Here is a 24,372-nt window from a genome sequence, read left to right as displayed (position 1 = left end):
AGTGTATCGTGTGTCCCAGAACCCTCACAGACGTTCATCCCAACACCTCATCTAATAGTACAATAGACACTACTAGTCTCACGTGGCCAGACCCTAGTTTTTCAAGGTGGTGCTTATCAAATTATAAGTGCCCCTTGATAAAAGGGTTCTTATACTTGAAAATCTATAACCTCGACCCCAAGAAAATGGGTCTGGCCACATGAGACTAAGACACTACATTAAGGATGATTTTCTAAGGCTTCATAACTTCATGTATTAGTTTATCATCCTTACTAATGATGGTGTTTTCCTTACCACATCAAATGATTTGTTTGTACCATTAATGGCTGAATGTAGGACCAGCTATTTTCCGGTCTGAACCGGTCTCATCACCCATGACAGCAGATTTGGTTTTTTCACCAAGAACACAAAGCTACATGAATAAACTATCAAATTTCATAATCAAAATCAGCTAGACTTGAGTGTCGGCTACTTTTAATTTCCCAAGCATGTACAAGTGGTCTGGGGCCCTATTGGAGCTCTGGCTGGCCTGGGGATGGCTCCATGGTGTTGAATAAAGACCTGTGCTGTAAATGTCCTTTCAGTTTCAGACCTGAATGTCCGTTAACTTGGCGTAATCTATCCCTACACCTTCCTCTTTAAACAACCTTTTTGGGTCCCTGCCTCCCACTTTTTTTGGGGCTCGTCCAATGTTAAAACCATCTTTAATGGCAGGACACTTAAGTAGTGTTGGCTACTTGTGTAGTAGATGTTATTGAATGTAAGGAATTGGTGTAAAATGTGTGAAATTGATTTTAATTTTGGTACACGTAGCTTCAGCCATTGGTGAGCTACAACACACTGAATACTTAAAACCAGCATTTCACGATGCCTTTAAATAGGCGATAAGACTGGTTCACATTTAATGGTGAAGTTATATCACATGTAGTAATCAAAGGGGAACTATATACTACCCTATAAATATACTAGACTAGCTATACGTAAGTTAGAGCTATGTACTTAGTGCAGAGCCGCATGGTTGGCAAGTCTTCGAGCACACAAGATTTGTCTTAAAACAACTTGGTTCTTAGTTCCTTCTTATTTCTTTAATCTATTTGTGAACAGTTTGTATGAAAATTCGTTTTCCTCTGGCCAGTATTTGAGTCCCACGCTGCGTTTGCCAACATCATAGCCTGAACTAATGTATATTATAATACAGGTCTGTATCAAGTGTGGCTGTTCATATCTGACATCCTCCAGTACATAATCCACCAGTGATCATCACTAGCTACCATGTACATCATGTTGAAGTAGATAAGTTAGTACACATGTTAATAATTATTATAGAAGTAAGAGCCATCTTATGATGGACTTCTCTAACCGACCAACTATATTACAAACTTCTCAAAGGCTTTTGATCTTGTTTCAAGTTGTTTGTCATAGTTATGTGTACAGGAGTCAAAACATCATTGTTGACAGAGTAGAATGTAATAATTATAGTCAACGTCTTACCAAGCAGTGTTTATTGTAGTGCTGCTGTGGGGGATGCTCCCAAAATATTAAAATAAAAAAAATCTCTTTGTGGCTATCTTCTTTGAAGTCCTGTGTACAATTACAAAGACATATTAACAATTACATCTCTACTACAAAATCACATAAAACTGCTACCCCAGCAAACATGTACATATATTTATTACAATCCCACTAGTTTGCCATAAAATCTATTAATTGCCAAAAACAAAGTTTTTAGTAATACAACATCAACTTGTTATGGTAACTGCAGGAGAGGGTGCCATTTACTGACTGCTTTGACATCTCAACAATATGGTTGTATCATAAGGTGGTTACTATGTGAACCAGCTAGCTGTTGTGGTGTGGCCTCCCAGATGTCGTGCAAGTAGCGGGGGTGTGGTCCCTTAGTAATAACATCACAGGTTATTGCTATGGTAATAGTGGTGGATGTCCAAGAATGAAGGAGGGTAATCCATTTGGTCCATTCTGGGACCACTTCAATATTGACTTCAGTACTCGTCATAACTACCAATTGAATTATGATACTCTCAATATCCCCAGGAATGCTAAACAATGGCATATAAGGTAATAAAATATGATACTCCGTGTATCCAGCTCGTGTGGTTATATGTAGGTTTCCAGTTGCTGAACATCCGGTTATTGCATTAGCTGGAGCCCCAGGGAGTTACCCTGTGGCAGAATATAACAGACACCTGCAGCCATTACTTTGAATGGTCACCACCTTAGCTAATAACTTCATACAAGAACGCATTGGTGATGGGCCATATGTTGGGGATACATCTTAGGATGGCAAGTGAAGTGTTGTCATGGCTGGCTACCTTTTTTATGTTCTTAATGAGACCACCTCATTATAGTGATCGTGTCAAGTAGGTCCCAAAAATAACTAAGGTGTACTTTGTGACCTCATTAATAAGACCACCTCATTATAGTGACCATGTCAAGTAGGTCCCAAACATAACTACTAAGGTGTACGTCATGACCTCATTAATAAGACCACCTCATTATAGTGACCATGTCAAGTAGGTCCCAAACATAGCTAAGGTATACTTCATGACCTCATTAATAAGACCACCTCATTATAGTGATCATGTCAAGTAGGTCCCAAACATAGCTAAGGTGTACTTCATGACCTCATTAATAAGACCACCTCATTATAGTGACCATGTCAAGTAGGTCCCAAACATAGCTAAGGTGTACTTCATGACCTCATTAATAAGACCACCTCATTATAGTGACCATGTCAAGTAGGTCCCAAACATAACTAAGGTGTACTTCATGATCTCATTATAGTGACCATGTCAAGTAGGTCCCAAACATAGCTAAGGTATACTTCATGACCTCATTAATAAGACCACCTCATTATAGTGACCATGTCAAGTAGGTCCCAAACATAGCTAAGGTGTACTTCATGACCTCATTAATAAGACCACCTCATTATAGTGACCATGTCAAGTAGGTCCCAAACATAGCTAAGGTATACTTCATGACCTCATTAATAAGACCACCTCATTATAGTGACCATGTCAAGTAGGTCCCAAACATAGCTAAGGTGTACTTCATGACCTCATTAATAAGACCACCTCATTATAGTGACCATGTCAAGTAGGTCCCAAACATAGCTAAGGTGTACTTCATGACCTCATTAATAAGACCACCTCATTATAGTGACCATGTCAAGTAGGTCCCAAACATAGCTAAGGTGTACTTCATGATCTCATTAATAAGACGACCTCATTATAGTGACCATGTCAAGTAGGTCCCAAACATAACTAAGGTGTATTTCATGACCTCATTAATAAGACGACCTCATTATAGTGACCATGTCAAGTAGGTCCCAAACATAACTAAGGTGTACTTCATTACCTCATTAATAAGACCACCTCAATATAGTGACCATGTCAAGTAGGTCCCAAACATAGCTAAGGTGTACTTCATGACCTCATTAATAAGACCACCTCATTATAGTGACCATGTCAAGTAGGTCCCAAACATAGCTAAGGTGTACTTCATGACCTCATTAATAAGACGACCTCATTATAGTGATCATGTCAAGTAGGTCCCAAACATAGCTAAGGTGTACTTCATGACCTCATTAATAAGACGACCTCATTATAGTGACCATGTCAAGTAGGTCCCAAACATAGCTAAGGTGTACTTCATGACCTCATTAATAAGACCACCTCATTATAGTGACCATGTCAAGTAGGTCCCAAACATAGCTAAGGTGTATTTCATGACCTCAGATCCCTACTTCATTTTTAAATTAACAATTTTCAAAGTACTAACAATTTTCAAAGTACTATATAGTTTGTTTAGTTTTTTTGTTGTGGCACAGCTAGCTACAATGTAACTTGTATTAGTCCACTTGTATTTTCCGCAGCTGTAGGTATGGGAAAGGCAGATACCATCACTTATAAACATCTTGCCCATTTGCTCAGTGAGAAGTGGAGTTCCCTATATTCTGTAGTTATGAGCAGGCTTCGCTGTAGTTTGGAGTTCTCCATTGCTTCACTCTTCAGTAAAGTGTATCAGGGGATTACATTACTAGATCCAAGCATCCCTGTGTGCCTCCAGCCGTTGACCTTGCTGTTGCTGAGGGGTACCTGTCTCCTTTAGAACAAAATAATACTTATTTTATATTGTGCTTGCTTCTTTTCTTATAAAAATAACTATGTCTACCATAACAATGTAACTTGTAACTGTTCTATCATACATGACTGTTGTATTACACTCATTCAACCAAGGGGTGTGCACTGTGCAGCTAGCTAGATCTGAGGTGATCTTGTGCATTGTTAAGTAAATAGCTATATAGCTAGATTGTTAAGAGGTGTGGTCTCAGTACTCTTTCGCTATAGTCCACCTAGATCGTTATTTGGTGGGTGTGGTCGCAAACATATCGCGAACCGGATACCAATCATGAAGTTGCAGATATCTAGCAAGTGTACCTCTTGTAGTAGCACCGGGACTGAAGTCCAGCTCTGAAATAATTCTGTGGCGTCTAAATATGCTGCTGAAGGAAAGCGTTGATAAGGAAAATTAACACCTCGATACAGTTTCGTTGGATGAAGAAGATACAGTTTCGTTGGATGAAGAAGACAAGCAGCCTGATTGAAAATAAATGAAAAGACAAAGCACAGAGGGCACACACTTGTCAGAACCCCAAAAAGCACATCCCGCTGGTGAGTTTGTTATTGTGACGTAAAATGGTGACTGTGTGCTGCTTTGTTTGGCCTCTAGCCTTGCGACTAGTCAGTGAGTGAGAGAGACTAAAATTTGAGTTTGGTGATTTTTTTAAATTCTATATCCGGCCACCTGTAAGTGTTTTGTTATGCTGTAGTATATATTATATGGACTAGTACTATTATATGGACTAGTACTATTATATGGACTAGTACTATTATATGGACTAGTACTATTATATGGACTAGTACTATTATATGGACTAGTACTATTATATGGACTAGTACTATTATATGGACTAGTACTATTATATGGACTAGTACTATTATATGGACTAGTACTATTATATGGACTAGTACTATTATATGGACTAGTACTATTATATGGACTAGTACTATTATATGGACTAGTACTATTATATGGACTAGTACTATTATATGGACTAGTACTATTATATGGACTAGTACTATTATATGGACTAGTACTATTATATGGACTAGTACTATTATATGGACTAGTACTATTATATGGACTAGTACTATTATATGGACTAGTACTATTATATGGACTAGTACTATTATATGGACTAGTACTATTATATGGACTAGTACTATTATATGGACTAGTACTATTATATGGACTAGTACTGTTCTGTAAAGGTAATTTTTGTTTCGTAAAATGTCTCTAGGATGATTTTTGAGGTGGAATTTTGGGCAGCGTGCGAAAGTTTCACCACAATCCTTACTTAAACGGTACTACATACAGTGATACCTCATTAATAGGGCCACCCTTGGAACCAAAACACTGTGGCTTCAATATTGACATGGTCTTATTAATGAGGTCATAAAGTATACCTTAGCTATGTTTGGGACCTGCTTGACATGGTCACTATAATGAGGTGGTCTTATTAATGAGGTCATGAAGTACACCTTAGCTATGTTTGGGACCTACTTGACATGGTCACTATAATGAGGTGGTCTTATTAATGAGGTCATGAAGTACACCTTAGCTATGTTTGGGACCTACTTGACATGGTCACTATAATGAGGTGGTCTTATTATTGAGGTCATGAAGTACACCTTAGCTATGTTTGGGATCTACTTGACATGGTCACTATAATGAGGTAGTCTTATTAATGAGGTCATGAAGTACACCTTAGCTATGTTTGGGACCTACTTGACATGGTCACTATAATGAGGTGGTTTCATACTTCATTTTAAATTAACAATTTTTAAAATACTAGTTTTTTTACAGGTGAGGGCTTGTGATATGCTAACGGATGGTAACAGTTGTATGACTAACATGATGGAGTCCCCACAATGCCTTGGTTACCATGGCAAACTCACATACGACATCTGCTATCCTTAAAGAGAAAGCATATTACAGCAAATGACAGATGCGGTAGAAAAGATACAAGCTAAGACAGTGTTTGTAGCCTCTGACTCCAACCTAATGCTGGATAGCCTGTAACACAAATACACACATAGCAATCATGTAGCAAAATATCGATGTGAAGATTTGAAAACAAAACAATTTACTCGAGTCATAAGAACTCATCTCTCTTCCATCAAAATTTTATGCTATGTGGTTATGTGATATGCTACTGATAATTTGATTTCAGAACAAGGGTGGTGATGAGGCAACCACCTGTAGTTGACATGGCCATTCTCAGCCTATCAGATCACTTCATCGGCAATTGTGCATCATTGTTCACCACCATTGTTAAACATGACAGAGATGTTAATAATAAACCATCATTTTGGAATTATTCGTGCACCTTTCAAGATCGAGATACTCTATTACTAAATATATCAGTCAAATGTGTATAATTAATAATCACCTCCTACCCACGTCAGTTTTCGTTGCACTAAGTGACAGGAAGCAAGTTATATAATAATGATGGTCTTAGCTGAGTCCAGCCACTCACTACAAGATCGTACAATGCATTGTACACATGGGAATGCATGTCCTAATATGGAATCAATAGTAATTGTGATGGTATTTACCACAAGCCTCTCAACTAGTGGGCGTGGTTGCTACCATTATCTTTTTCTTTTCCTGCATGCCTGATCAGCCGATAGTAACAGGTAAGCGATGGTGATCAGTAAGTGAACTAGTGTGCCACAACCTACAGTGTGGTTCGCAATGATGTAACCTAACTTAAGTTAATTACCTCTCAATTGTATACATCCACAGAATGGACCATCAGAGTGTTGCTAACGGACTAGAACAGTTCAAGACGAGCGACAAAGGTAATCACTATGGCATCGTAAAAGCACAGAGTCACGCCAGTATGGACATACATACAAATAAATCTCCCATGAAAAGTAGCAATTTTTACAGTAAAGATTTTCCACTGAGAAGGGACCTCACTCATAAGTAAGCAAATCTCACTACAGGTTGAGGTCTCTGTGTGAAACAAGTGATTTGACCTTACCACAAGGGGTAGGCACTACCAATAGTCCTGTAGAACCAGGATAAAAATCAAGTGATCAAGAGGTAAATTAGCACTGAATCAAGCAATCAAAGCATCCTAGAAAGTGGTGATTAAGCTAGCTCACAAACAAAATGAGAATTTACAAAAATATGTGCTAAATTATCAAGCAATCAAGGCTGTTTTTAAGGCGAAATCAAGTGATCAAAGTATTTTTGCGGATCAAAACTTTGATCCCGGTCACAGATGGTTCTACAAGACTATTAGCAGTGACCACCTCTTGTACCATCAACTACCGTACGGAGGGAAACTTTGGAGGGGGAAATTAGGCAAATCAAGCAAAATATCACTGTTGGCAAAATAAAATTTGGCAAATTATTAGCAAAGCGCATGCCATATTTAATTAATTAGATTACTAATTGCTGTGCCTGGCCCTGAAGCGAGAACTAGCGGAGTGCCACGCCTCTCAGCGGCGCCTGGAGTCAGCTACCAACTAAAAGGTAATACTCAAGGTAATACTATATAGACAGTAGATCTACACCCACTGGAATAGTGAATATCGTACTTAATATGGTAGGACTCGCTACTTGTCATGCCCGTTTCGAGGTGAAGTTTGAGGACACCACGTGTACAGTAACTATAGCTACCTAGTGAGGTAGTCGAGGCAGGCTTGGCTTCATGCCTGGCCCACTACCCCTTGGTTGAGTAGAAAATTGATTAGTTTGAGGCTTGGTTTGCTATTTTCTTCACCACCAAAATATTTGGATGGGGAAAATTTGGCGAATTCATGGTCATTCGCCAAATTTTAACGGCGCCAAAGTTTCCCTCCATACAGTATCAGATCATGGAACAACCTGTTACCCTAGTAGGAACAACATCACTAGAGAAAATAACACACTTCTTATTGTATACACTGTTGGTAGGGAGTGTACATTATAAAGCTATTGTGTGGGAATTTGTATGTCCTAATATGGTCTCAGATTATTGAAATTTCATACCACAAACATCTCACTTAGTGGGCTTGGCTGTTTTTAATAGTTTCTTCTCTCTTCCTGCTCGGTGAGTTTAGAGGATCGGTGGATATTAACAGGTAAGCGATTGGTACCGACCAGCGCGCCACAACCTACACTGTTGTGCGCGATAATAAACTTGATGTATCATTTATTAGTACGTTACCTACCTGTCGTTGTTTGTGCCTCCACAGAATGGCCCATCAGAGTGTTACTAACGGACTAGAACAATTCAAGACGAGCGACAAAGGTAGCCAATAGAAATAATTATGCGTAATCGTAAAATAACCGGACGTTTACAGAGTTCCCAGTGTATGGACATACACACAGACACACAGATTTTTAGTGACATGCATAATAGATAATATTTGTGTTGACATTACACTACTCAATAGGTGTTAGTCTAGTTTTCAAGTGACTGGACAATTGTGGTCTGATCACATGACACATGTTCACCATGTGATGACATCATATCCCCAAACCCTAGCTAGTCATCACATGATCCCCGTACTATTACCTTCTCACCCATGGGTGACACATGGAGTTGAGGGTGTGTACCAAATTATGTTGTTGTTAGGCCACAATGTGGGCTGGCATACTAGTGAAATACAATTATGTTAATTCTTCATAGCTACCAGTACTCCACTACTAAAGGACCTCCAAAGCCACATTACACCACACTACGCTGCTCATTGGAGAGTAATAGGAACACAACTGGGTCTACCCAAAGGAAGACTTGACATCATAGAACAAGACAACGTATACAGATCTGTCCCATGCTGTAATGACATGTGGAGCAAATGGCTTAAAATGGATCCCTCCGCTAGTTGGAAGAAGTTGTTTAAAGCAATTGAGTCACCTGCAGTGTCCAGTGATCAAGCTCCTGATAAAGGTGACTAGCTATTATTGTGTGTGTACAACATGTGTAGGTAAACAATTGTATTAACTAGCTATTGTGTTGTCTTCACTAACTATAGTGACCTCCAAACCCAACATGGACAAGTCAACACAAGGTAGAAGGAGGTGATAGCTTTAACCATTGACATTATTTGTGGCTTTCTGTAGGGGTCTCTGTACTGTCAGAAAGGGTTAGTCAAATTACTATACAAACACGGTTTGCTGTTGAAGAAGATGCTTGGCCACCAAAACAACCCAAACAGTTTACACCTTTGTTGTTAGTTCACCATCAAGGTGAACACAACATTAAACTATCAACTGCTTTAGCTAAACTACAATCAGGTGGCATTGACCACCTCACTTCCACAGATAGTGTCCCCAAGTGTCATCAACTAGATAGCAGCCATGAATCATTGAGGGAAGTCCTGGATGTTAGTAAGATGACTAAACAACTTGTAGATATCTTAGCCCCACTTGATGATAGCAACGATCCACAACTTATTTTAGTCGAGGGGTTGCCAGGTATTGGAAAGTCAATATTGTTACAAGAAATTTCATACAAATGGAGTACAAAACAACTGTTACAAAAATTCAAGTTGCTACTTCTTGTCCAGTTGCGCAATCCAGCTGTACAGCAGGCGAAACTCATCAATGACCTTCTTAGCTTGTTTTGTAGAGGGGATGGGAAGGCTGTAGAAATTTCTACTGCATGTAGCCAATACTTCTTTAGCAATGGTGGTAGAGATCTTGCTCTTCTTTTTGATGGGTTTGATGAATTCCCAGACAATCTACAGAAAGATAGTTTAGTTGCTGATATACTCAAACGTCAGGTGTTACCTCATTGTGGCTTGGTAGTGTCATCTCGTCCACATGCCTCAGTGAAACTCCGAGAGGTTGCAACTGTCAGAGTTGACATTCTGGGCTTTGCTGAAGAGGAACGAAAGCTATACATTGAACAATCACTAAAGGGACATCCACAGAAAATCAAAGAGCTTACCGATTATCTTGACAGCCACCTCACAATCAATGGTCTTTGCTATGTTCCTTTCATTATGGTGGCACTGCTTTATCTGTATGACCAGGGAATTCCCCTTCCAAACAGTTCCGTTGAGCTGTACCATCGGTTCATCTGTCTCACCATCTGTCGACATCTTGCCAAGTCTGGTCATCCTCTTGAAAATGATGCTACCGATCTTGCCGACCTCCCAGAGCCCTGCAATACAATAGTCAAACAGTTAGCAAAGTTATCCCTCAAAGCTCTTAATGACAACAAGTTAATATTTACCTTGGAGGAGGTGAAAGCAACTTGTCCTGACATCACAGCCATCCCAGGAGCCATCAATGGGTTTGGCTTGCTGCAGGCTGTGCAGCACTTTGGTGTTACTGCGAAAACGATGACGTTCAATTTCTCACATTTCTCCATACAAGAATTCTTGGCAGCTTACCATGTCGCTCAGCTTCCAACCCGCGAAGAGTTGATAGTACTCCGCGAGAAGTTCTGGAATGATATTCACGCTAACATGTTTTCCATCTACACTACACTCACCAAAGGACAGCGACCAGCCTTCAAACAATTCCTTCGACAAGAACAACCATCCATCTTGCAATCCTTCAAGCGATTCTTCTCTGGTAGTAGAGACGAAGCAGCGATCGTTGTTTCTCATAAATTCCTCGAAGAACAAATAAAATGTCTTCGCCTGTTTCGTTGTTTCAAAGAAGCTGGCGAGGAAGAGATTTGTCGATCTATTACAAATTCGAAATGTTTCTATAACAAAGTAATCAACCTTAGCTCCACTAGCCTATCACCATACGATATTGAGTGTGTTACACTCTTCCTTACCTGCTCACCCCACAAGGAGTGGAAGGAGCTTAACTTGTCGTTCTGCCATATCCAAGATATTGGTCTTCGTATCATTTATCGCGATCTGATGTCACACAACGTCACAATCAAAATACTCGACTTGGGGTCTAATGGCTTCACCAGATCTTCCTCCTCCTTCATTAGTGGCCTCATCATCTACTGTAGAGTGGAGGAGTTGTATATTAGTGGTAACGACACCATCGGAGAGGACCCTGCTCTCTACAACATGTTGACCCATCCCTCCTCTAGGCTAGTGAAACTGAACATGTGGGGTACCAGCTTATCATCACGATCAGCCATTACCCTATTCACTGCAATATCAAAGGATAACAAACTGGAGGAGCTCAACATTAACAACAATCTCATCACTGATGAAGCTTGTGATGTCATTGCCACTACAATGAAGAACAATACATCACTAGTCTGGCTGGGGATGAGGAGCAACAAGATCAGTGGAGAAGCTGCTCAACATCTACTACAAGCCCTCTACAATAACAACACATTAGAAGTGCTACAGCTACCCTCTGATGGTTACACTGAAGATGTTAAGAAGAGGATTAGATCACTACAAGAAGTAATTAACAAGAACAGAGAAAGTAGAGGATGTCAAACAAAACTGGACATTTACTGGTAGTAGCTACTTTTCTTTAGTTTTCACTTTGTACTATTTTATGACTGTAATGGCCGCAAGTGTCATTTTGTTCTGATTTTGATAAAAATTTTATTATTTGATTAAAATTATGTTAATTGGTAACGTTGAGGGGTCCATCATGAAATGTTAAGATTTGAGTATCGGACAAGAATTGGGACTTGTAGTAGAGAATGGTAAAGATCGGCAATATTTAGGATTTCAAGGATTTGAGATATTTATAATTCTAAGGTATTTCTGATGGCGATAAATTGATTATTTTGATAAAGCTGAAATTCGACAGTATTTAGGATTTCTAGAATAACTATAAATTTACAGTATTTCTAACAGAACTAAAATTTATTATTTTGATGAAGTGGATATTTTTTAGACAATATTTAGGATTTCTAGAGTAATTATAAATTTATGGTAGTATTTAAACAATTCATTATTTTAATGAAGCTGAAATTCTAGATGTGCTGGAGACCTCATTCAACGTAAAGCCAAAAACACTGTCAACACTTCACCCTTGACCAGACTAGCTTCCCTCAGTGACAGCTGATTAGAGATGGAGTAAAGCCAAAGGATAGCTTTACACTTTTGGTAAATTCCAACTAGCTAGATTATTGGGTCGCTTGTTAGCTAAATTGTAAATTTTATTTTCAGAAGCTCTCACAGCCACTTAGGTCATCTCCTGAGAATTGTCAAGATACAAGACACACACTGATCAAGTGCTGCAGCTATCAAGCTTTGTCCCCATCTCTGTTAGCTACTAGCTATATAGTTCACTCACTTGTTGTTGTTGTTGCTCCACTTCACAATAAACAACAAGTCACAACATAGCCTAACTACTAGACTACACTAGAAGCTACTACTCAACTACTATCACAACACTAGTAGCTAATGCTATAGACCTAGTCTATGTCAACACTACAGCTAACAGTCAGGTAGTTGACAATTGTTACTAGTTCTTTACTAATGTAGTAGCCAACAAGTCTAGCTCAGAGCTCAAAGTAGCAAGCTGTGAGCATTGCAGTAAATTTGGAAGCTAAATCTGTAGCTAGTTTAATATTAGTAAGCAACCTAAACAATTCACAAAGCTTGAAAAAGATACAGCAAAACTGTAAACTACTCATTGGTCAAATTTAAAGAAAGGAAAAACTCTAAAACTATTTAAAAATAACTAAACTACTACTAAGTGCCAACCTCATACCTAAACAAACTAGCTAGCTCAGCAGCAAATTTCGAAAAGGAAACTGAAGCCATAATGTTTTATAAGCCTCCCTCTGAGCTATCCTCTCCAGCCACACCTAACTAGTTACACTATAACTCACTACACTTAATGCCTAACTACCTACACTCAATACTGCTCTACGTACGCTAACTATTCTAGAGCTGCAACTTTTACAAAATTTCCTAGCAACTGACAAAGCAGCTGCCAGTTAACGGCGCTAACTTTTACCGCTCTAAATTTACCGCTCTGTTCATTAAATAGAACCACAATAGTTAATATCTACTGTTCGTGAAGTTATAAACTGATTTTGTTGTTCCCTACCCCGAGGCACAGCGGACCATACTAAAAAAAAACGTTCACTACTGCCTAAGGCGCAATATGAGTACCACACCCTGAGGGCGTATCCGCAGGCTAGTTTCGACGAAAATTTCGATCACTATAGAAGATTTACTGTGTCTCAATAGTAACGCAACTGCAGGTGCTAAACGTACGTAGGTACTTTTTACTGCTTTAATTTAGACACTGGAAATTATGTAAAACACCCTAATAGAACGGTCACCATTTCCTAGGTGTAATACGGAGTAGTGTCGCACGTATTAACAGTGTATTGAAGTGACTGTTCTATTAGGGTGTTTTACAGCTGCGTCAAAAGTAGTTAATTTTTCTTGTGTATATGTGTAGCTAGCTACTGTATCTTAGGGCACATCTGAAGACACAGCCTTCCTTGACTGATCAGTGCTGTTTTCCCTAACTAAATATTTGAAGGAAAAAAAACAGCTATCGGAGACAGTAATTAGTGGAGCAACTAAGTCATTTTGTCACAGTGATAAAAGAAACAAGTTTTGTGTGGAAGTTCAGTAAGATATACACAGCTAATAATGATTTGAGACAATAGCCATGATTAAAATCCGTGATTACCTTAAGGCATGTTTGCAACTTGTAATCTATAAAATGGTCAGCAAGCCATACAACTGAATCCTAACTGGCATTTACACTAACATAACATTAGTATGAACTTGTTATCAGTATTAGAGGTGTAGTCAGAAACCATTAAAATGTGATGGTAAAATAAACTGTTTTGTGACCGGATTTGTGAAAAGGGGTCTTCCACACACATCCAATTTACCAAATTTGATGACTCATAGCTTCAAATTGGAAAAGACAATTGACTTGCAATTAAAGTAGTGAGCACCAACATAGCTTAGTGAATGGCTGAAAATTTTCAGGTGATATGTTCCGAGTAACAGTCTTTCAAGTTCATAGAATTGGATGTGTGTGGAAGACCAATTTTCACAAATCTGTTCACACATACAGCACTCTTGTAAAACTGGCAATATTTCAGTGTAATAAGCTAAAGATAATAATTATGTCAGACATCTTGGCTTTGTCATTTTAGTACAGTGGAGAGTTTTAGTACAGTGGAGAGTTTTAGTACAGTGGAGAGTAACTAATATGGGAGAGGTGTTCATATAATTGAAAATGAAATTCCATTGATTTATATTCAGAGCTTTGTTCATACACTAATAAAGCATACACAGTTTGACAAAATACTCTAATTGAGCAGTCACTTTGGTGTTCGGATAATCAAATGTTCTGATAGTTGACTCTCCACTGTATCTGACTAGGATGGACACCTCCCTTGTCAGCTTTTGAATATGACTGCCAAATGGAAAGTTTTAGTATGTTTGTCATTGAACATTTATGGCTTCCATTTACATTTTGTATTAGTTCTTCATGATATGATTGGTAATTTGGCACCATATCTAACATGAATTTGAAATAGTATGACTCTAGCAAATGTTGTGTTCTTTTATCAAAAACTTAATTTTTTCATTTATAGCCCCTCCACTATTAGGCCTAGCATAATAAAAAGCATATTAGACTGCAAGAGTGTTATGCCATAATGCTAGCATATTAGGTGGATATTTCAAACTATGTAGCTTAATTCCATGAAATAGATTGATACTCCCTATTAGTATAGCGGCACAACAAAAAAATTGTGCACTTTTTCATAAAGCCATGAAACTTTCCACACAAATAGTAGTCCTCAATACATGTATTTTTAGATATAGTGCGATCGTTGATTTGACCTTTGGTGACGTTTACTGCCATTTTTGTACAGAAAATTGATCATTTTTGTCTTTAACTCCCTGAGGCAGTAATTAACTTGTTAAAACATGGTACCAAACAAAAGATCTTGCTGATAGAAACAACTTGGTTTTTATTTGAAGTCAATACTTTAGGAGATTTCATTCTTAAGTTATGAGTATTATTATTAGCTACAAAAAATTTGATAAATTTATGCATAATTATCTGCCCACAGGTAATTCACACTTCGAGGGCAGGTAAATTTATCAAATTTTGCAGCTAGTAAAAATGGTCATAACTTTGTACTGAAATCACGTATTGACTTCAAATAAAAACCAAGTTGTTTCTATCAACAAGATCTTTATTTTGGTACCATGTTTTAACAAGTTAATTACTGCCTCAGGGAGTTAGACAAAAATGATTAATTTTATGTACAAAAATGGCCGTAAAAGTCACCAAGGGTCAACTCAGCGATGGCACTATATCTAAAATTACATGTCATGAGGAGTACTATTTATGTGGAAAGTTTTGTGGTTTTACACAATATTGCCAATTTTGGGGGCTACGCCGCTATACTATATTAGAATAGTCAGTGTAAACTGCAATAGAGCACTCAAATGCATTGTACATAGCTCATTTAGATCAATACTGTCTAATAGAACAGTCATTTTGTAGTGAAATACTTTAATAGAGCATTCACTGGTTAATGTTCCAAGATTATTGTTGCTAACCTAGGAGCATAATGGGGAGAAAATTTTGAGCATAATTGACTCAGGCTTCTCCACTATACAGGAACATAGTGTGACCTGTATCACAAGACTGATCACACCATACACTACAGGTGACCTGTATCACAAGACTGATCACACTATACACTACAGGTGACCTGTATCACAAGACTGATCACACAATACACTACACGTGACCTGTATCACAAGACTGATCACACCATACACTACAGGTGACCTGTATCACAAGACTGATCACACCATACACTACAGGTGACCTGTATCACAAGACTGATCACACCATACACTACAGGTGACCTGTATCACAAGACTGATCACACCATACACTACAGGTGACCTGTATCACAACACTGATCACACCATACACTATAGGTGACCTGTATCACAAGACTGATCACACCATACACTACAGGTGACCTGTATCACAACACTGATCACACCATACACTACAGGTGACCTGTATCACAAGACTGATCACACCATACACTACAGGTGACCTATATCACAAGACTGATCACACCGTACACTACACGTGACCTGTATCACAAGACTGATCACACCATGCACTACAGGTGACCTATATCACAAGCTTGATCACACTATACATTACAGGTGACCTATATCACAACACTGATCACACCATACACTACAAGTGACCTGTATCACAAGACTGATCACACCATACACTACAGGTGACCTGTATCACAAGACTGATCACACCATACACTACAGGTGACCTGTATCACAAGACTGATCACACCATACACTACAGGTGACCTGTATCACAAGACTGATCACACCATACACTACAGGTGACCTGTATCACAACACTGATCACACCATATACTATAGGTGACTTATATCACAAGACTGATCACACCATACACTACAGGTGACGTGTATCACAAGACTGATCACACCATACACTACAGGTGACCTATATCACAAGACTGATCACACCGTACACTACACGTGACCTGTATCACAAGACTGATCACACCATGCACTATAGGTGACCTATATCACAAGATTGATCACACTATACATTACAGGTGACCTATATCACAACACTGATCACACCATACACTATAGGTGACCTGTATCACAACACTGATCACACTATACACTACAGGTGACCTGTATCACAACACTGATCACACCATACACTATAGGTGACCTGTATCACAACACTGATCACACTATACACTACAGGTGACCTATATCACAACACTGATCACACCATACACTATAGGTGACCTGTATCACAACACTGATCACACTATACATTACAGGTGACCTATATCACAACACTGATCACACCATACACTACAGGTGACCTGTATCACAACACTGATCACACCATACACTATAGGTGACCTGTATCACAACACTGATCACACTATACACTACAGGTGACCTGTATCACAACACTGATCACACCATACACTACAGGTGACCTGTATCACAACACTGATCACACTATACACTACAGGTGACCTATATCACAACACTGATCACACCATACACTATAGGTGACCTGTATCACAACACTGATCACACTATACATTACAGGTGACCTATATCACAACACTGATCACACCATACACTACAGGTGACCTGTATCACAACATTGATCACACTATACACTACAGGTGACCTATATCACAACACTGATCACACCATACACTACAGGTGACCTGTATCACAACACTGATCACACTATACACTACAGGTGACCTATATCACAACACTGATCACACCATACACTATAGGTGACCTGTATCACAACACTGATCACACTATACACTACAGGTGACCTATATCACAACACTGATCACACCATACACTATAGGTGACCTGTATCACAACACTGATCACACTATACATTACAGGTGACCTATATCACAACACTGATCACACCATACACTACAGGTGACCTGTATCACAACACTGATCACACTATACATTACAGGTGACCTGTATCACAACACTGATCACACCATACACTACAGGTGACGTGTATCACAACACTGATCACACCATACACTACAGGTGACCTATATCACAACACTGATCACACTATACACTACAGGTGACCTGTATCACAACACTGATCACACCATACACTACAGGTGACCTGTATCACAACACTGATCACACTATACACTACAGGTGACCTATATCACAACACTGATCACACCATACACTATAGGTGACCTGTATCACAACACTGATCACACTATACACTACAGGTGACCTATATCACAACACTGATCACACCATACACTATAGGTGACCTGTATCACAACACTGATCACACTATACACTACAGGTGACCTATATCACAACACTGATCACACTATACACTACAGGTGACCTGTATCACAACACTGATCACACCATACACTACAGGTGACCTGTATCACAACACTGATCACACTATACACTACAGGTGACCTATATCACAACACTGATCACACCATACACTATAGGTGACCTGTATCACAACACTGATCACACTATACACTACAGGTGACCTATATCACAACACTGATCACACCATACACTATAGGTGACCTGTATCACAACACTGATCACACTATACATTACAGGTGACCTATATCACAACACTGATCACACCATACACTACAGGTGACCTGTATCACAACACTGATCACACTATACACTACAGGTGACCTGTATCACAACACTGATCACACCATACACTACAGGTGACCTGTATCACAACACTGATCACACTATACACTACAGGTGACCTATATCACAACACTGATCACACTATACACTACAGGTGACCTGTATCACAACACTGATCACACCATACACTACAGGTGACCTGTATCACAACACTGATCACACTATACACTACAGGTGACCTATATCACAACACTGATCACACCATACACTATAGGTGACCTGTATCACAACACTGATCACACCATACACTACATGTGACCTATATCACAAGACTGATCACACCATACACTACAGGTGACCTGTATCACAACACTGATCACACTATACACTACAGGTGACCTATATCACAACACTGATCACACCATACACTATAGGTGACCTGTATCACAAGACTGATCACACTATACACTACACTTGTAACAAATGTGACACATCACTATTACTTCAGTTAACTCAGATCCCAGTTGTTGTGGCTCCTTTGGCACATGCCTAGACTGCATGTTGCGGGGAATCAAATCACCACTGGGTCTGGGATGTTTTCTGCATTCTTCACATTTTAGTTACATGTTTATGACTCCCTGTATTACAGGCTTATCCTAACCTCATGGTTATTGGCCTCAGGGGAGAGGACAGGCCCACGTGCATTATGAAACATTAGCAAAAATAAATTGTAGTCATGTCATGTGTTGAAAGTAATAAATCACACTAACTTGTTTGGTAGGAGGGGGGCTTCTGAAAACCTGACAAACTGCCAGAACTATTGCTGCTGGGAGCCTTTGCCTTCTGCAGGGCTACTAACTGTTCCAGGTGGTCTGCAGCATCGCGGGGAAACTTGGGTCCAAAGAGTTGCGGAGCAGCCTTGAGGAATTCAGTTTCTCTTCCCTGGGAAAAGGTCAACAGTTCTTCTCACAGGTCCCTTGTGGGATAGCATTCACAGAATAAGTATTTGCTACCTCATCATGAGTACCCCCAGCTGGTTGATCAGTTCTTCTAACACTACAACATAACATAATAGGATAGTGTCTACATGTTCATGGATATGATACTTGTAACATGCACCTGTAACTCTTATTAATTCACTGATAAGTAATGAACTAATACAACATGGATCCCTCATCAGGGGTCAGTACAGCCCCCTCATGAGGGGTTACAGACACGCAATAAATAATGGGGTGATGTTATAATGTATAAAGTGTTGTTAGGAGTCAACCTCGTCATCAAGTAAAGAAGCCAGTCCAACATTCCTTGTTGCTATGGGTGGTTGAGTGTTGCCTGGTAACCATCCCATCTTCAGAGCAGGGTTTAACCTACCCATCCCCACCCTATGTAGGTGAGGAAGTGTGTCAATACTTTTGGCGGAAACTACATCACTTCTAAACACTCCAGAAACTTCTTCACTATTATTATTATTACTATTAGAGTCTAATAATAATCCTGTAATATCATTCATCCCTGACACACTACAAGTACTAGTGTTAGTCTTAGTCCTAGAGTAGACCTTCCCTTTACTGCTAATAGAGCTGGAGGATGGGGAGCAGTCTACACTGGAGCCGAGGTCATCGTCAGCTGTTGTGGCGATGTTAGTAGTGTTGTTGTTGTCTTGTGAGATAGTGTTGTGTGAGGAATGTTTGGGGCTAATTCCCTTCCAAGACTTCATATGTACACCAGGTTGAATGAGGTTACTTAAATATGAGGTGGCTCCTCCTAGTTGTGGGGTAGCTAACAACTTCCACTTCAGTAGAGTAACTGATCCTATAGTGTGTATCAGTATTGATAATAATATTAATAATCATTTAGTAGTTAATTGGTCTACAATTTGTTGATTATATAGTTATACAACGGCCACGAGTGCTCTGCCTGATATAAATGCACGAGCCTGAGGGCCGTTAGGCCCGAAGGCAAGTGCGTTTATACAGGCAGAGCACGAGTGCACGTTGTATAACTGTTATGTACCACTCACCTAATAGGTGGGGAGAGCCTCACAAGACAGCTGTAACACTTATAAAGGCCAGGTTTCTAACATCGATTGTGGGTAACCAAGCCGGACGTTGAGATGACGTTCCCCCTGCAGTACTGCAGCCACCTGAGATATTGAAAGCTAGTGCGCTATGGGTTATATCACTAACCTGCATTCACTGTTCGACTCTCATTATGTAGTGTGTGATCACTCAATCGCCATATAGACTAAGCGCCAGACTAATCGCCATAGTGATTCCCTTGAGCAAAAAAAAGTAGCTAAATAGACGTTTTAAGTAAACAAAACCCAACTACTAAATGATAATAGTCTAATTCTTACTATTCACACTGGATAAACTCGAATCTGGTGGCATGACAAAACTGGTTACCACAATCGAACGTAAAGGTTAGTATTATTTAGAATATATTTGTTTTATTGAGTCATTGTCGAAGTGGACTACAGTTTAATCTGGGCTAAGATGGCACCAGACTAGTAAGGTGTATAAGTACGTTTATATATATGTAGACTTTATTTGTGGCCACCCGTGTTGGATTTTTCGATCGCCATTGGCTGCTTGTAAACATTATACGTATTGGTGACGTTATGGCCCACAATCGACCTTTACATGTCAGGCTATAAAAGAATTCGAGTGATCTGTGAAGTGTTCTTCCACCTATTAGGTGAGGTGTTGTAGTGGTCTTCGCCACCGGCACTTGTGCTATGCTGCACAAAACCGTAGCCAGTGCAATATCTGTATATTGCACTGCGGTCGGTGCATTATAACTTATAATGCACTCGTTGTGGTCTAAAAAACCGCAACCAGTGCGTTATAAGTTATAATGCACTCGCTGCGGTCTGCAGCAGTGCAATATACAAATTATGGCACTGGCGGTGCCTTTGAACTGCCCACGCAGAGTGGTACATCACTATATATTCCCAGTAGTTATAAAATATTCCCAGTAATTATAAGATATTCTTAGTAATTATAAGGTCTTTCAGGATTTTCAAACTATATAATTATGTTTTTTTCATTAATACAAGTATAAAGAAAATTAGACATTTTACAATAGGACAATGAAACAAGGGAGGTCTCCTAAACCTGCTGATATACTAATGGACATTTAGTCTCTATTTCAGTATATATCCATGACTGGATTAAGGATTAAATGTCCACTAGTATATTTGTAAATTTAGGTGACCTCCTTGTTTCATTTCCAGCTATCCAGCACTTTGACAGCCGGTGGTGGGGGTGATGGCAAGGACAGCCCATCTAATGTGGGAAAATATTTTGTTAATTTTATGTGACCCACTGAGTGAAACCTGACTTGTTCGCATTTTTCCAAACTTCATTTTATGACACTTTTGTTTTCTAGTGGGAAAACCAATGGGCTGTGCTTTATCTGATAACAGCTTTTGTAGTCATAGCGACAGACAACAAAAAGAGCAATAAAATCAATTTGTAATGTGCTTATATGGACAAAAAAATTACAGGTGCTTGTGTAATCGATCATAAGTCTCAAATACGAAGTTGGGACTTGTGTCATCCTATTCACCATGAACTGGGGCAGTCATCAAGGTGTAGTTATTGGCCTAATATACTCATGCTATCAAACAGGAAGGTTATCCAAGTTTAGAAATGGGACAATAAAGTTACACTTTACTGCAACACAAAGAAACACACATAACTCATGTTTGCTTCATGACACAGAACAAAACAAAGATATTCTTACTCTACATGAAGAGGTGAATCCATTAGTATATTAGATATATCAAGTCGTGTTTTCTTGCACTGTTTACTGAAGCAAATAAAACGTACATAAAACTATGATGTTGCACACATTTTCTCAAAAAACAAGTTGGGTTTTCACTCAGAAGGTCTCATATCAAACGGCCCTTAGTAGGGATCGCCCCAAAAATTTTGTGCACCACCCAAATCCTGCTTTTAAAAAACCATCCTAGAGACATTTTACGCAATGAAAATCACCTTTACCAAATAGTACTAGTCCATATAATACATAATACAACATTAAATATCACAAAACACAGGTGGCCGGATATAGCTAGAATTTTTTTAAATTGCCAAAACTTGAATTTTACTCTCACTGACCACAGTCACAAGACTAGAGACCAAACAAGGCAGCACACGGTCACCATTTTATGCCACAATAACAAACTCACCAGTGAGATGTGCTTTTGGGGTTCTGACAAGTGTAGGCCCTCTACATGTTGTCTTTTCTTTTATCTTCAATCAGGATGCTGTCCTCTTCTTCATCTAACGAAACCATATCGAGGCATTAATTTCCATTTCTACACTTGCAGATTTAGACACCACAGAATTATTTCAGAACTGGATCAGAAGCACTTCAGTCCTGGCACTACTATAAGAGATAATATTAGTTAGATATCTGCAACTTTGCGATTGGGATCCGGTTTACGATAGGTTCACAACCACACCCATCAAAATAAAGATCTAGGTGAACTGATAAAGTACGGAGACCACACCTCTTAAAAATCTAGCTATTTACTTAACAGTAAACGAGATCACCTCGCCCCTTATTAGTCTAGCTAGCTGCACACCCCTTGGCTGACTTGAGATATACTCTAATACAACATTCATGTATGATATTCTAATAGAACAGTTTCTGGTAGATGCATTTTTATAAAAGCACATAAAATCAGTATATTACATTATTGTTCTAAAGGAGACAGCAACAGCAAGGTCGACAGCTGGGGGTGCTTGGATCTAGAATGCGATTCCCTGATACAAATTATTGAAGAACGCAGCAAGAACCCCAAACTACAGTGGACCAGCCCATAACCACAGAATATGGGGAACTCCATCTCTCACTGAGCAAATGTACAAGATGTATATAAGTGATGGTATCTGCCTTACTCCTACCTCCAGATGTGGAAAACACAATGGACTAATACAAGTTACATTTTAGCTAGCTGTGCCACAACAAAAAACTAAACAAACTAATAGTTTAAACTAGTGAATTTAAAAATTGTTAATTTAGAAATGGAAGTAGGGATCAAGCGATAAAAACTACTGAAACAAGTGATTTGAATGATGGCAACTATTACAACATAGCTTTGTGGGGAAATCCTTACATTGGTATCTCACCACGTCACCATATATGTTCAATGCCAAAGTAGGGATTTCCCCACAAAGCTATGTTGTAATAGTTGCCATCATTCAAATCACTTGTTTCAGTAGTTTTTATCGCTTGATCCCTACTTCCATTTCTAAATTAACAATTTTTAAATTCACTAGTTTGTTAACTTTTTTTGGTATAGGTATATAGCTATTATTGATCTTTGGCACTGACTGCTCTATTAGAGTATCTCGATCTTGCTGCTTGCTTTATGCAAGCTGCTCAATTACTAAATTGAAAGGCATGCAGGGTTTCTATCTCCTGTTTTCTACAATTAGTTACAGCTGGACCATTAATAATGGGCGTGGTCCACTGATCGTTAAGTACGAGCGCGCGGTCTGATTGATAAGGGCGTGGCAGTGTGTTCTTACTTCACTAGGCTGTTTGATCGCTTTGCAAGTGTTGCTATACAGGCATCTACTTGCCCTTACAGTACGGAATCCGTTATTAGTTTTGTGGCGTCCGAATACGGCTGCTCTAAGGAAAGTGTCGATACGAATTATTAACGCCTCCGTGACTGGAAAAGAAGAAGACGATCCGTAATTGAAGATAAAAGGAAAGGCAAAGCGCAGAAGGCAGACACTCGTCGGAACCCGAAAAGGCACATCCCAGCAGCGAGTTAAATATTGTGGCAAAGAATGGTGATCCTTCGCTGCTTCGTTTGGCCTGTAGCCTTGCGAATGTGGTCAGGCAGGCAGGCTGGCAGGCTGGCAGGCAGACGAAAATTTCAGTTTTAGCGATTTTTTAGAAATAAAATTCCAGCACTTTTCTAGTCGTTTCCTGATATATAACGCTAGAAATAAAGTTAGAAACTTGAAGACTCTTTAGTAAAAGGTTTATTTGCTGTGTGAGATATTTCTAGGATGATTTTTGAGGGATCGAAATTTGAGGCGCGCGCCAAATCCACCCGGATCCCTACTTAAACAGTACTATCGTACTGTTTGATATT

At 39.2% G+C, this 24,372-nt stretch overlaps 2 protein-coding genes, 1 long non-coding RNA gene and 1 pseudogene across 18 annotated transcripts in view; 2 read left to right on the top strand and 2 right to left on the bottom strand.

The window, feature by feature from the left end:
* LOC136241726 (puromycin-sensitive aminopeptidase-like) overlaps positions 1-24,372 on the top strand; it is a 110,252-nt pseudogene that overhangs the window by 22,171 nt on the left and 63,709 nt on the right.
* LOC136241740 (uncharacterized) lies at positions 901-8,462 on the bottom strand. Of its 5 annotated transcripts, none has more exons than XR_010694397.1 (3): positions 8,307-8,462; positions 8,125-8,254; positions 901-1,581 (listed from the first exon to the last, which is right to left on the bottom strand). It is a non-coding gene; the product is annotated as an uncharacterized lncRNA (long non-coding RNA). The 5 variants fall into 5 exon arrangements; XR_010694394.1 differs by having other exon boundaries at positions 8,139-8,254; XR_010694395.1 differs by lacking the exon at positions 901-1,581 and adding an exon at positions 1,590-2,057 and having other exon boundaries at positions 8,139-8,254.
* LOC136241723 (protein NLRC3-like) lies at positions 8,089-11,648 on the top strand. The gene is made up of 5 exons (XM_066032996.1): positions 8,089-8,216; positions 8,331-8,386; positions 8,768-9,028; positions 9,114-9,149; positions 9,202-11,648. Exons 2-5 carry the CDS (start codon positions 8,332-8,334, stop codon positions 11,526-11,528), a joined length of 2,679 nt encoding a protein of 892 aa, XP_065889068.1. The 5' UTR covers positions 8,089-8,216; position 8,331; the 3' UTR covers positions 11,529-11,648.
* The window catches only part of LOC136241731 (trafficking kinesin-binding protein 1-like), a 54,636-nt gene continuing 39,820 nt past the window's right edge, over positions 9,557-24,372 (bottom strand). For 7 of the 12 annotated variants that reach the window (XM_066033015.1, XM_066033011.1, XM_066033010.1 and 4 more), the window contains 7 exons: positions 19,022-20,063; positions 10,580-11,053; positions 10,479-10,531; positions 10,319-10,416; positions 10,031-10,246; positions 9,871-9,977; positions 9,557-9,821 (listed from right to left, as the gene is read on the bottom strand). The gene's annotated coding sequence lies outside the window, so the exon portion shown is untranslated. Of the gene's footprint in view, positions 9,822-9,870; positions 9,978-10,030; positions 10,247-10,318; positions 10,417-10,478; positions 10,532-10,579; positions 11,054-12,315; positions 14,330-19,021; positions 20,064-24,372 lie in introns of those variants that run through there. The other 5 variants (XM_066033020.1, XM_066033012.1, XM_066033014.1 and 2 more) reach the window with 5 other exon arrangements.

The sequence above is a fragment of the Dysidea avara genome, chromosome 12, assembly GCF_963678975.1.
Source record: "Dysidea avara chromosome 12, odDysAvar1.4, whole genome shotgun sequence".
In the NCBI taxonomy this organism is placed as follows: Eukaryota; Metazoa; Porifera; class Demospongiae; order Dictyoceratida; family Dysideidae; genus Dysidea; species Dysidea avara.
The sequence above is the reverse complement of the archived record's forward strand: the minus strand, read 5'-3'. Positions and strand labels throughout refer to the sequence as shown.